At 48.7% G+C, this 13,559-nt stretch overlaps 2 protein-coding genes across 2 annotated transcripts; both read left to right on the forward strand.

Moving 5' to 3' along the window:
- Positions 1 to 1,513: 1,513 nt before the first annotated feature.
- Positions 1,514 to 2,065, forward strand: LOC140036404 (uncharacterized). Its single transcript, XM_072077793.1, has one exon. It carries the CDS (start codon positions 1,514 to 1,516, stop codon positions 2,063 to 2,065), a length of 552 nt encoding a protein of 183 aa, XP_071933894.1.
- A 1,315-nt stretch (positions 2,066 to 3,380) lies between these two features.
- Positions 3,381 to 3,986, forward strand: LOC140036405 (uncharacterized). Its single transcript, XM_072077795.1, has one exon. It carries the CDS (start codon positions 3,381 to 3,383, stop codon positions 3,984 to 3,986), a length of 606 nt encoding a protein of 201 aa, XP_071933896.1.
- The last annotated feature ends 9,573 nt before the right edge of the window (positions 3,987 to 13,559 follow it).

The raw sequence follows: 13,559 nt of genomic DNA on the forward strand, positions 1-13,559 counted from the left end.
AATTCGGCAAGCAAAGGAGGGGGGTGAAGCCGGGGGCGCACAAACCTCCAAGGCGAAGGGGAAGGAGAGGGAATCACCTCCCGTTCCCTCGGAGGATGAGTCACGGGACCAGCCCCCCAGGAGGAAACGGCCACGGACTCCCCCTTGGCCGCGGGCCTCGGTGGTTGGGGATAGCGAGAGGTACTCTTGTGACCGGTCCGCTGGGGGCCGATCAAGGAATCCCTCCTCGTGGAAGCTTGCGCAGAAGGAGCCTGAGCGCTCCCCCGCCTGATCTATCAAGAGCCAGCCGCGGGACCTCCCCTAGTGGAAGTCTGTCCAGGACGAGCTTGAGCAGATCCTGCGGCCGCAATTGTACGAGGACAACTACATCATCTCGCCCTTTACCCGGGAAATAGAAAACTACTCGCTACCCCGGAGGTTCAAGATCCCGAACATCGAGCTGTACGACGCCTCGACCGACCCGGAAGACCACATCTCAGTCTTCCTGACGCACATGCGTCTGCAAACCGCTGCGGATGAAGTCCGCTGCAAAACCTTCCCCATGTTTCTGAAGGGGAAGGCCCGGCTCTGGTTCCAGGGTCTGGCACCGGGGTCCATCCGGAGTTTCCCCGAGCTGGCCAGACAGTTCGCCGCCCAATTCGTCTCCTCGAAGACTTACTCGAAAAACGCGGCTCACTTGATGGCAATCAAGCAGAAGCCGGACGAGTCCCTGAGGAATTTCATGACCCGCTTCAACACGGAGAGCTTGCAGATCAGGGACAAGGACGAAAAGGTGGTCATGGCTGCTTTTCTGAACGGGCTCAGGGCGGAGGAGCTTTTCTACAAGCTCGTCGAGAAGCCTCCTGGAGACCTGGATGAGCTCTTAACCAGGGCGCACGCAGCCGCTAATGCGGAGGAGGCTGTTCGCCTGAAGAGAGAGTCAGATCGGGAGCTCGGACATCGTAGAGAACGGGGAAACCCCCCGAGAACAAGGACGGCTCGGCCAAGAAGAATGTTTTCGACCAGCTCTCAAAGGAGAAAGCCCCCGCTCCGCCGCCACTCCCGGAGAAAGGCTACACCCCTCTGACCCGGCCTAGGGCCCAGATCCTAGCCGTCATGGAGGCGGAGGGCCTAGGGGAACGGCCGCCTAAGATGGGGACACCCCGGAACAAGAGAAACCAGGACCGATATTGTGTCTTCCACCGTGATGTGGGGCATGATACGGAGGGGTGCTGGGCCCTGCGAAAGGAGATCGAAGATCTGATCCAGCGCGGCTTCCTGGGGCGATTCGTGAGGCAAGGTCGACCAGGTCAGGAGCCAGGACGCACCTACCGCGGAGACAGGGGCGAGGGCCAGCGCCGCGACCGCCCTGAGCGGCGTGACGTTCCTCGGGGCGACTCCCCAAACCAGGACCCCCAAAACTTGGCAGGGGTAATAAATACCATCGCTGGGGGCCCCACGGGAGAGACAGCCATGCAGCTCGGAAGAACAGGCGGCCTCCCTCGAGGGGGATGACTTACTGAAGCACCTGCGTATGGACGAAGAGATCACCTTAGGACCAAGGGACGCGGTTCCCCTGGCGTCTGGGAACCACGAGGCCATCATGATAGACGTCGTGACCAATAACTACCGGTTGAAGAAAGTGTACGTCGACCAGGAGAGCGCAGTGGACATCCTGTTCTACCGGGTGTTCAAGGAGTTCGGCTTGGAGGACGGACAGCTAACCCCGGTTCGGACACTCCTGGTGGGTTTCACTGGACCGCCCATTAATCCGGAGGGGGTGATCACCCTGATGGTCACGGTAGGGCAGGCGCCCAAATGCCGGACCATTCCTGTCAACTTCGTGGTGGTCAAACAACAATCTCCGTACAACGTGTTCTTGGGACGGCCCGCTTTGAACGCCCTCCGGGCTATTCCTTCTTCGCTCCACCTGAGCGTCAAATTTCCCACTTCGGGAGGAATAGCCGAGGTGCATGGAGATCCGAAGGTGGCCAGAGCTTGCTACCTGGCCATGCTTCGGGGGCAGGAGAAGGTGGTCGCCCAGACGACCAGTTTGGAGCCTTACATCCCGGGGGAGGAGGCCTGACAGCTGGGCACCCAGGACGTGATCGAGGAGTTCCCCTTGAGGGAAGATCGGCCCAACCAGGTCCTCCGCGTTGGTGCGTCGCTACCCCCCGAAGAGAAGGAGGGCTTGAAGACCCTACTAAGGGAGTACGCCCAAGTTTTCGCGTGGACGGTAGAAGACATGCCCGGGATTCCGACTGATCTGGCCGTCCACCACCTCAACGTAGATCCCCTCTTCAAGCCGGTGAAGCAGAAGAAGAGAAGTTTCGCCTCCGAAAGGAATGATGTGATCAAGAAGGAGGTCGGCAAGCTGCTGGAATCCAAAATCATCCTGGAGGTATACTACCCGACCTGGTTAGCCAATCCCGTCCTGGTGAAAAAGGAGGACCAGTCCTGGAGGATGTGCGTGGACTTTACAGATCTCAATAAGGCCTGCCCAAAGGACTGCTTCCCCTTGCCGAGAATCAACAGGTTAGTAGACTCTACTGTGGGTTTTGACATTTTGTGTTTCCTGTATGCCTTCAAGGGTACCACCAGATAGAGATGGCCGAGGAGGATCGGAAAAAGACCTCCTTCATCACTGAGGAGGGGACGTACTGCTACCGGACAATGCCGTTTGGATTGAAAAACGCTGGAGCTACCTACCAGCGCCTGGTCAACAAGCTATTCCAGAGTCAGATCGGCAGGAGTATGGAGGTCTATGTGGATGATATGATCGTCAAGAGCCGAACTGACCGGCAGCTCGTTCCCGACCTGAGGGAAATCCTGAACATTCTATGGGAAAATCGGATGCGGCTGAACCCGAAGAAATGTACCTTCGGGGTTAGGTCGGGAAAGTTCCTGGGATTCCTGGTCTCCCAAGAGGGGATCCGGGCCAACCCGGATAAGCTCCAAGCCATCATGGACATGGCCCCTCCGAGGAACGTCAAGGAAGTCCAACGGCTCACAGGAAGGATGGCTGCCCTGAATAGATTTCTCTCGCGCTCCGCGGTAAGGGGGCTACCCTTCTTTCGAATCTTGAAAATACCTAAGGACTTTCAATGGACGGAGGAATGCCAGAAAGTCTTCACCGACCTAAAGGCATGCCTGGCTGAACTGCCCGCTCTGACCGCCCCGGAACAGGGAGAAACCCTGTTCCTGTACTTGTCTGCTTGCAACGAGACCGTTAGCGCGATTTTGGTGCGGGAGGACAGGGGGCTCAAAGGCCGATATACTACGTCAGTCGTGCTTTACAAGGGCCAGAAACGCGGTACACGCTGACGAAAAAATTGATCCTTGCTTTGGTGCACGCCGCCTGGAAGCTCCGACCTTACTTCCAGACCCACAGCATTGTTGTCATGACGGATCAACCCTTACGCCAGATACTCACAAAACCTGAGGTCTCGGGCAGAATGACCAAATGGACAGTCGAACTGGCCGAGCACGACATCGGCTATCAACCTCGCACCGCTATCAAAGCTCAGGCCCTGGCAGACTTCCTCTCCGAGGGAGCCAGTTTGTCCGTGACTGAGCAGAGCTCTATGCCCGAGGAGGCGCGGCCGGAAGAGCTGTGGGTACTATTTGTAGACGGGGTCTCAAGTAAGGAAGGGAGCGGAGCCGGCCTGCTACTCATCTCGCCCACCGGGGAGGAGTTGACCTACGCACTCAGATTTGATTTCCTGGCATCCAACAATGAGGCTGAGTATGAGGCCTTATTGACAGGATTGCGGATAGCCCACCAGATGGGTATAACCGCGATCAGGGTCCGGAGCGACTCTCAACTCGTAGTCCACCAGGTTCGCGGAGAGTACGAGGCCAAGGAGGACGTCATGAAAAAATACTTGGCCGAGGTACGGAAGACGATAAGCCTGTTTGATGTCTTCGAAATCGAGTCGGTTCCGAGATCACAGAACAAGCGGGCGGACGCCCCGTCGAAACTGGCGTCCCCTCGTTTGCCCACCTGAACAAGGAAGTCTTGGTAGAGGTAGCCAAGCAAAAGAGCATTGACCAGGTCCGGGCCTTGGCTATAGCCAACCAGGCCTCTTGAATGACTCCCCTCGTGGACTTTTTCAGCTCGGGTGTCATTCCCGGGGACAAAATCGAGGCTCGCCGACACCAGCTCAGAGCAGCTAAGTACGCCTACGCTGGGGGGACCCTCTACAGGAGGTCGTATTTGTCTCCCTGGCTAAAGTGTGTGACTCCCGAGGAAGGCGACTATGTTATCCGAGAAGTTCACGAAGGCCTGTGTGCAGCACATGTGGGGTTCCGAGTGTTGGCCAAAAAATGTCTGCTCCTAAACTACTACTGGCCCTCGGTGTTTTGGGATGCCGCCGCTCTTATTCAGAAATGTCGAGTCTGCCAGGTGCACGCCCCGCTGCGTCACCAGCCCACTCGGGAGATGGTCCTCATCCACAATCCTTGGCCCTTTGCCCAGTGGGGAATAGACCTTCTGGGTCCCTTTCCCCGAGCTCCCGGAAGGTACGAACACCTCGTGGTGGCCATCGACTATTTCACAAAGTGGGTGGAGGCCGAATCTCTGGTCACTATCTTTGGAAGGGCAATTCAGAAGTTTTTCTGGAAGAACATAGTCTGCCGCTTCGGGATCCCGCATGTCTTGATATCCGACAATGGGCGACAGTTCGCCGAAAACCCCTTCAAGAGCTGGTGCGCGGAGCTCGGGATCAGCCAACACTTCACCTCGGTCGGTCATTCTCAGGCCAACGACCAAGTAGAGAATGTTAATCGAACCATTCTGCAAGGGTTGAAGACTAGGCTGGAACTGGCCCAGTCTAACTGGCTGGATGAACTCCCTAGCGTCCTCTGGACTTACCGCACTACGCCGAGGACAGCCACTCATGAGACCCCGTTCTCCCTGACTTACGGGGCGGAGGCGATGGTGCCTCCGGAGGTCGGCCTCCCCTTGCCTCGGACACAGAACTTCGTTGCGTCAGCCAACGAAGGAGAGATGAGGTGCAACTTGAACATGCTGGAGGCCAAGCGTGAGGAAGCGGCGATACGGATGGCTAATTATAAAAGTCAACTCGCCAGCTATCATAACGCGAAGGTGAGGAATACGCAGTACCAACCAGGAGACCTCGTCCTAAGAAAGAACTCAGTCAGCCGAGCTCATAACTCCAACAAGCTTGATCCAAACTGGGAGGGGCCGTACAAGGTCTTAGAGACAAGCCGGGCTGGGTACTGTAAGCTTGCGAAATTAGACGAAGTAGAGGTACCCCGCACTTGGCACTTCTCGAATTTGCGGTTGTTCGTAGGATAGATTGGTCCAGGGTTTCTTATTGTATTCTTTGGAATTCTCATGCAAATTCATCATTAAATAAATGTTCAGCTTTCAAGTTTTAAATCCATTCTCATTATCAATGCCGTTTAACTTTTCACTTCTACACTAATACACTCAGATAATGCTAAATGTCCTAGTAGGGGGCCCTGAGTGGGGATGAATGGTAACGGACGGAATGCCTTTCAAGTCTGAGAGATCCAAGATCGACCCAGGAGGTCGGCATAATTATCTTTAAAATTTTGACGCTCGACCCAGGAGGTCGGTGGCTAGGGGACAAATTAAGATAATGAATCAATGGAATGCCTTTAAAGTTTGAGAATTGACGCTCGACCCTGGAGGTCGGCGGGACTGTCTTTAAAATTTTTCGATGCTCGGCCCAGGAGGTCGGCACGCCGTGAGTTAGTTTGATGCGGTTTGTTAAAATCTGAGGGCTTGACGCTCGACCCTGGAGGTCGGCAGGACTGAATAAAAAATTTTGCCGCTCGACCCAGGAGGTCGGCGCAGCTCAAGAAACCTTAGGGTCCGATACTCGGCCCAGGAGGTCGGCACGCAGCCCAAGTTGTTGGAATTTGGTTGTTAACTTAGTTTGATCATTTGATGGGACCCCAGTTTGTCGTCCTTTGACAATTTGGTTGTTGGCTTATAGTTTGGCGGATGCTGGGCCCAAGAGGCCGGCACGCTGCTTCAGTAAATCAGATTTGACGTTCGACCAAGGAGGTCGGCGTAACTTAAAGCCCAGAGGTTTGGTGTTCGGTCCGGGAGGCCGGCACGTCGCTCCGATTATTAGATTTCGATTGCTAAATCAGCCTGATAGTTTGATGGTTTGGTGTCCCTGACAACTTAGTTGTTAGCTTAAAGTGTGATAGGTGCTCGACCCAAGAGACCGGCACGCTGCCTTGGCGGATCTATTTGGTGCTCGACCCGGGAGGTCGGTGTGCCTTTTCGGTTGCTAGAGTTCGACGCTAGCAAGGATTGAAGGTCAAAATCAGATAGTTTCATTCAAACATCGTTTCATATATGCATTCAGACCCTATCTATTACAAAGCCTACCGAGCTATAAAAGGAAAGAAAAACCTAGCTATGCCTTCTTCTTGTTGGGCGACCTGCTTGAGGCGGGAGCTAATGGTACACCTTAAACATGCTGAGAGGCGTATGGTGAAAGTTATTCAAAAAGATATCTATAGAGATCATGAACTGTGGGGCATGGCCACATCCTTATAAGAAGATGAAAAGGGTTTCTGGAGTGGCCGCTACCCTAAGCCACCGGCTCCTTTCCGGAAGCCCTGCCAGGAGCCTCGTCCTCCCCCAGGGGAACCTCTGCCAGCTCGGCCCCCACATCACTCCTGCCCACCAGGTCCTTCAGGGCATGCCCCTTGCAGTACCCATCGAAGAGCCAGTCTAACTTCTCCTCGGCGGCAGGGTTGTAATCCTTGAACGTTACCAAGTCGAAGCCGGGCAGGTTGAGGCCCTTCACCTGGTCCAGGGCCCGCGTGAAGCCGACCTGGAGGATGGGTTGGTTGAGGAGGGCCACGTCCTCGGCAAACCGTTCGGAGGAGATGAACTCCCGAACAGCCTTCTTGCGCTCCCGGCTGACGGTGCCGGAGAGCTCAATGGCGTGGTCCTCCCTCAGTTTCGCCACGCCCTTCTTCTCCTGGTCCAGCTCGGACCGGGTGGAGGCGAGTTGGATTTGGGCCGCCTCCAGCTCCTTCTCAGCCTTGCCCAGCTTGGCCTTAAGGGAGTTCACCCCCTTAAGCGCCTGGGCAAGTTTCTGCTCGGTTTCCCGATTCTTCTTTTACAACTTCTCCAGATCGGGAGACAGTTCGGAGAAGCGGGTCACCAGGGCAGCACCGGCGGCATTGGCCTGGGGAAAGGAAAGTAAAAATTAGCACATCACTAACTCTACCAAGGGAAGGAACAGGGACCCAAGGGGCCTAAGCGGAGAAGGGCTTACTTGGGCCTGCGCGGTATAGTACATGTCCTGGAGTTCGGACGGGTTGGCCAATTCCATCCACCTCCTGTCGCATGGAAGGACTGAACCCGCAACCAACTCGAGAGCCACTTCGGGGAACTGGCTCGGTCATTGATGGAGAGCTCCCAGGACGGGCAGAAGTGACGGGGGTCGTGCATGGTGGGGGCCTGTCCCGGCTTCACAGGGGCCACATGACGGAAGTGCCACAAGCTCGGGAGAACGCTCTCTAGGGCGTACTCCTCCGTGGAGCCAACCCCCAAGTGGACAGGGCCCCCCGACGTCAACAGGAGAGGGTGCTGTGCTGGAGCTGGCGTAAGCTTCTTCCCGGGTTGGGAAGGCTCGTCCTCTCGGCCCCTCTTCTGCCCTGTCGCATTCTTTTTGCTGGCGACCTGCTTGGAGGGGGACTGAGATTGGGAGGCCTCCTTCTGGGGAACCGAGCTGCCCCCAGGAGTCGGAGAGGCCTCGGAGGCCTACTTCGCCGCCTCTGGCTATGTGGTGGGAGCGACCTGCTCGGGTGGCGCGCCCAATAGCCTGGAAAGCTTCCGCATTGCAGCAAACACCACCAGGTCAGTAAAACAGATTAGTAAAAGGGAAAATAAAGCGACAGACTACAAGGGCACAGAAGCGGCATTACAAGCGTCATCGCTGGCCAGGGAGGGTACCACCTCTCCAGGGGACCCGGACAACGTCCCCATTAGCCTGGCCGCCGATATCTGCTCGGTGGAGAACTTGCCCGCATAGAGCTTCACCTTGGAGCTCACCAGCTGACTGAGGGTTTCGGGGTCCAGGTCCTCCGGGTAGGGATCGGATTCGACCCCCCCGACCTTCCATACATCAGGTAAAAAATGTGTTGACTTAACAAAGAAGAAGTCCCCCTTCCAGTTCTTCACGGAAGAGGGGATCCCGTAGAACAGGTCTTGGGTGCCCTTCCCACCCCGAACTTTGCCAACAGTTCGGCGGGAGAAATAGTACCACCCAGGAAGGGAGAGCTTAAGGGTGTAAGAGGCTCGGAAAAGAGAAAGAGAATAGGGGATGGAGCAGATTTGGCAATAGATCAGGAACGCAGTGATGATCCTGATCGAGTTGGGGTGGACTTGGGTGATTCTGAGCCCCCAGTAGCTCAGAATCTCGGCTAGGGTCGAAGGGATGGGGAGTCGGAGCCCTGTGACCAGCTGCTCCCTATAGATGGCTACAAAACCAAGGGGAGGTCAGCTAGCTCGGTCGCTGGGCCCGGCAGCCCTCGGCTCGAAGGCCGGAGGAATGGAAAAGAACCTAACCAGCTCGGCCACTACCCCGGATGAGAGGGTGACCTCTTGCTGGTCAGGTTGACTGTAGTCGTTTTCAGGTTCATCCCCCTGCTCAGGGGCAGGGGTCCCCTCAGAGGAGTCCCTATCCTCGCCTGCCCCTCCCTGGCCTCCGCCCGGGGAGTCATGCGGGGATTTAGGGGAAGGAACGGAAGTGGCCTGCTGATCAATGAAAGCATCGAGCTCGGCCGCCTCTTCCAGGATACGGGCGGAAGGAGAATGGGCAGATGGAAAGCTCATGGTATCAATGGGCTCGAACAGGTCAGGAATGTGGAAGTTGGGATTAGAAGCAGAGGAAGAAGAGAGAGGAGGAGGAGAGGATGAAGATGAAGATGAGGACGAAGACGAGAAGGAAATGAGGATTCTGGGTGCTCTACGATGGGCCGGAGTTTAGGATGCGGTGGAGGTAATATCGGAACGATCCGACATAAAATGCAGAAGGTGGCAAAGGAGGAAAAGAAAGTGCGAATGAGGGGGAAAAAGAGCTTACTGATGATCGGAGTGGAAAGGGATGGAGGAACTGCCGGAATTTGGGTACTGATGGCCGGAAGTCTTGCCGCGAGAACTTTTGGAAGTAGAAAAAATACGTGAAGAAAGGAAAATGGTAAATAGAGTCTGAGAAAATCTGGGAATCCCTATTTATAGGGAGCGAAATGGGGGGAAACGGCTGCTTGAATTTGAACAGCCCATATGAACGCATTTAAGAGCGGTACGGAGATCGAAGAGACGCGACAACTGAAAGGACGCGGGCGCAGTTTTTCATTGACAGCACTGTGCCAGAGGTGACCACGGCAGAGCAGTGCGACTCTGGGCTCCCACGTGGCAAGGGTATAGATTAGGTCTGCCTGGAAGCCCTACCTAATCTAGGTGGCTAGTGCGGAGGCCCCGTCCTGGGCCTAGACACGTGGCAGCCCGGGAAGGTCGGAGTTGGGCCTGGACCCCAGGCCCCTGACAACCGTCCTGGGGGGCTAACCACTACTAGGGCTCCGAGAGGCCCTGGGAAACGATCCCGCAGAGGGCGGGGAGAATCCCCCTCGGCGCGGGATTGAAACTATTTTGGGCAGGTCCCGAAACGTACGGAGGTCGGACTTACCAGCAGGTATAAATGGTAACGCACATCCACTGCACAAGGTACGCTCACTATTCGCCAATTACTCCGAATCATTTTACTTCCCGTGAACCTCACTCACCGGAAAACTAACTTGACAATCGGAGCGCCCTCGGGGACGACCTCGGGGCTCCCCTGTGAGATCACTCTCTTGTTCACTTTGCAGGCTTGGGACACGCTCCTCTCATCAGCACGCCGAGCTCATCAGGTCAGTTCGGTCCGAGGAAGTTCAGTGCTTCTTCACAAGGCAATCTGTCCAAATTGTTCTCGCCTCTTAATTCTTGCAAGATAGGTCAAGATTGTTGAAAAGGAAAGTTCATTTGTTTGCTCGCTTTTTTATCAGAATTCCGCAAGTGGTGAATGGGTGAAAATAGCAATCAGATTAGAGGCCAAAAGAACGGGCTCAGTCCGACAGCCCATAGGTAATTTTTTTAAAAATTGAACAGACAGCCCCGTTGCCTATTCGCTAAAATCAAAGGGCAGGCTGCCCTTTTTTTTTTTTTTTCAAATTTCAGGCCAAAGAAAAGTTTTTTTGTGTAAAAAAACACATCTTGTCCAATTTACTAGAAGATCTCTTCCCAAATTAAAATTATAACATTATTGTGCTTTAAAATTATTACATGAGTTATATAATTAAATGGTGAAGTTATATAATTAAAATTGTCCATGTAATCAGTTTTATTATGGTAATTTGAAATACATAACATTGTTGTGCTTTAAAAAAATAAAAAGAAAAAAATAGAAAGGAAGGAAAATTTAATTATGTCAAATGGTGAAGTTTAAAAATAACGCTAACTATCATTCAACTGATAAAATTAAAAAACATGTACAAGAACATCTCAAATTCGACACAAAATTCTAATTTCCTCAAGTTATCAATCTAATGTATTAGCTTCCCATGGCTCCAGAATCCTTTCCTGATTTACGCTTTATTAAGGGCTTCAATATCACTTGTGACGCCCCAACCAAACCTCTGCTTAGGGAAACTTGATTGGATGCCTGCAGAGCTCTCATCAGGACTATAAAAGAAATTAAAACCACTAATTCCTTCATAATTATGATATTAACATAAAAGGCTTTTCAGGAGCATTCATTAACACACCTAGCATTCGTTTAACCTATCTCATATATATATACACACACACACACACATACATACATACTAATAATTATTATGATCTCTTGCATTTGTATATGTTTTTATTTAATTTTGCCTATGGTCCTTTGTATTTATTTATCTTCTTTGATTAATTTTATATTTTCAAAAATATAACATTTTAAATATATTTTAACGAGTGCCTATAACCCCGTTAGACAGATAGTAACATAAATTAAACTCAAATCCACCATACAGAATCTACAGCTATGCCAACTAGAAACCACTATTTATACATAGCAATTCTAGCTCAAATGCCACCGTGGCCATAAGTTTACCAGACTTTTGTTAAGTACGAATTGCAAATAGCCCTGCAACTTTGACAATCAGTTTCGTGCTTGGAGTAAATTAGATGGTTCCCACAGCAGTTCTAGAGTTCCCAATTGAGCTGGAGAAAACAAAGGAAACTTTAACTCGGGCCCTTTAAGAGTTTAACAAGGTAGTTTCTACGGTGTCACCGGAGGAAATATAGCAAGTGTCCCAATGAATAATAGTCCAATTTGTAACGGAATAATTCAGAAAGTTCAAGCTTCTATTGGCTCTGAGTTGGTACAAATTCAACATTTTAATACTACTTAGATAATGGCCAAGTAATAGTGCATCATAGTTTTATCTCACATACTAGTTTCTTACTCGTGCATTTGCACGGGTCATTTTATATTCAGCAACATAATTAAATATTACAATATAAATTTCAAAAATCCAAGTATTTATTAAAGTAGATAAACTATTTTTTATTTAACTATTCAAATATAGTTTGAGAATGGAAAAAGAATATACTATATGTAAAACTTAAAATCAGACGAATTTTGAAAAGAATATGCAATATACTAACCAAAATGAGAGTTAAGTAAGAGCACTAAACAAAATATTGTAAACATTCAATATCATGTTAATGTAATTTTTTAAGTTTAATTTATTAATGAAATTAATGGTGAGCAAATTGCAATCAAAATTCAATCTAAAAATCATTTAGAAACCAATATAGTCTATTAGACCTGTCCATATTTTGGGGCAATATTTTTGGTAAGAAGGGAAGAGGGATCATAACGTGTTTGATAATATTTCATTATTATCCCATGAAAAGAAAATAAAGTAAAGTATAAAAGGAAGAGAGAGAAAACGTTGTATATTATTTCCATAAATTGAAAAGGTAAAGTGTAAAAACAAAATTATTACCATCATTGCATAGGGAATTTTATGAACCTCTTATGCTTGAACATCCAAAATGACTCTGTATTCCTTGGTTTCTTCGGAAGTGAATAAGGGACTTGCCATGGATAATTATATGGTTTAATTATTCAACAAGTCAATAATGGAAATGTTAAGAGTGGGAAAGATGATTGATTGTGAATATAAGTAAACATATACAACTTTCCTATTTTATGTAAATACGAAAATTAAGGATAATAGAGTGGTGATTGATTACCATTAACCAACTTTGCAAGTATTCTAAAATATGACTGCACCTAAAACGTAGAAAAGTATAGGATTAGTTGCTGTTAACCAAAATAAAACAATTTAAACCTAACCAAATAAATTAAGGTAATATGTATACATGGCAAAAACATAGGATGTCCAATTACCAGAATGGGAAATAAATCGAGAATTAATATATATATATATATATTTTTGTTTTATATTCCTCTTCATCTTTGTTGTTTCTTATTTATTTATATTTTATTTCCCTTCCATCTTTTTTGTATTTGAAGAAAATTAAGATTTTGTAGGTCAAAGTATAGGTTTTCAAAATCATCCTTTCTCTTCCCAAAAGAAGAGAGAGAGAAAGAAAAGAAAAAAAAAGCAAAAAAGTAGTGAAAGGATGAATTTATCAATTTATTAATTTAATTTTAATTTTTTACTATTGACCGTTAGTTTAACAGAAAAACTGACACTTTTACCCAAACCGTGAGGAGATTATATGTAGATTTTTAAATTATAGGGGGTTATGTGTTAAAGCATCCAACCATAGGGGAGTAAAAAGTAATTCACTCATCTTTTAAAGATGAATGTGTAGGAAAAAACTATCTAAGTGAGCATTGACAAATTTTAGTAACGGTAATAAATAAACAAATAAAATTATGAATAAAGAATGTGATTGAAGATGATTAAAAAGGAAAGATATGAGTTGATTGACTAAAAAACAAAGAAGATACCATTAATACAAATTTATAAAAGATAGATCATTAATAGATTTGTTGAAATTGACTATAAATAAAAAAAACCATGCCATAAATGAAGAAAAAAAAGGAAGGGAATTAATTGTTACCAAAAAATAGAAAAAGAATAAAAAATAAAAAATATGAACATTAAAAATGCCCATGTAGCGAAAAGATAAATTGTCCACTTGGCAGAAGATTAGAGTAGCCAACTTAGCAATCTACTAAAATCGAAATTGAACAGTGTTTTATTAGATATGGTCAGTCTCACAGGTATCCATTGAGCACTCATTAAGATGTAATTTAAGTGTTAGATTTTTGGAAAGATAAGATTAATTAAGAAAAGATAGGTTAGGTGAAGAATGAGCACCCGTTAAAAAAATTCATTATATATATATATATATATATATAGACACACAAACACACTTATACTTACTAGAATTCTAACCTATATATACTATGCACGGGTTAAGATTTCAAATTAAAATAGTAAAACTATTATTGTTGAAAAAAAGTTATTTCAAGAGAAAAGGCTAAAAGTTA

Source organism: Coffea arabica, chromosome 2e, assembly GCF_036785885.1.
Source record: "Coffea arabica cultivar ET-39 chromosome 2e, Coffea Arabica ET-39 HiFi, whole genome shotgun sequence".
In the NCBI taxonomy this organism is placed as follows: Eukaryota; Viridiplantae; Streptophyta; class Magnoliopsida; order Gentianales; family Rubiaceae; genus Coffea; species Coffea arabica.

Excerpts from the sequence above, each read along its gene's own strand:
- LOC140036404 (XM_072077793.1), top strand. The coding sequence starts at position 1,514 with ATGGACGAAGAGATCACCTTAGGACCAAGGGACGCGGTTCCCCTGGCG.
- LOC140036405 (XM_072077795.1), top strand. The coding sequence starts at position 3,381 with ATGACGGATCAACCCTTACGCCAGATACTCACAAAACCTGAGGTCTCG.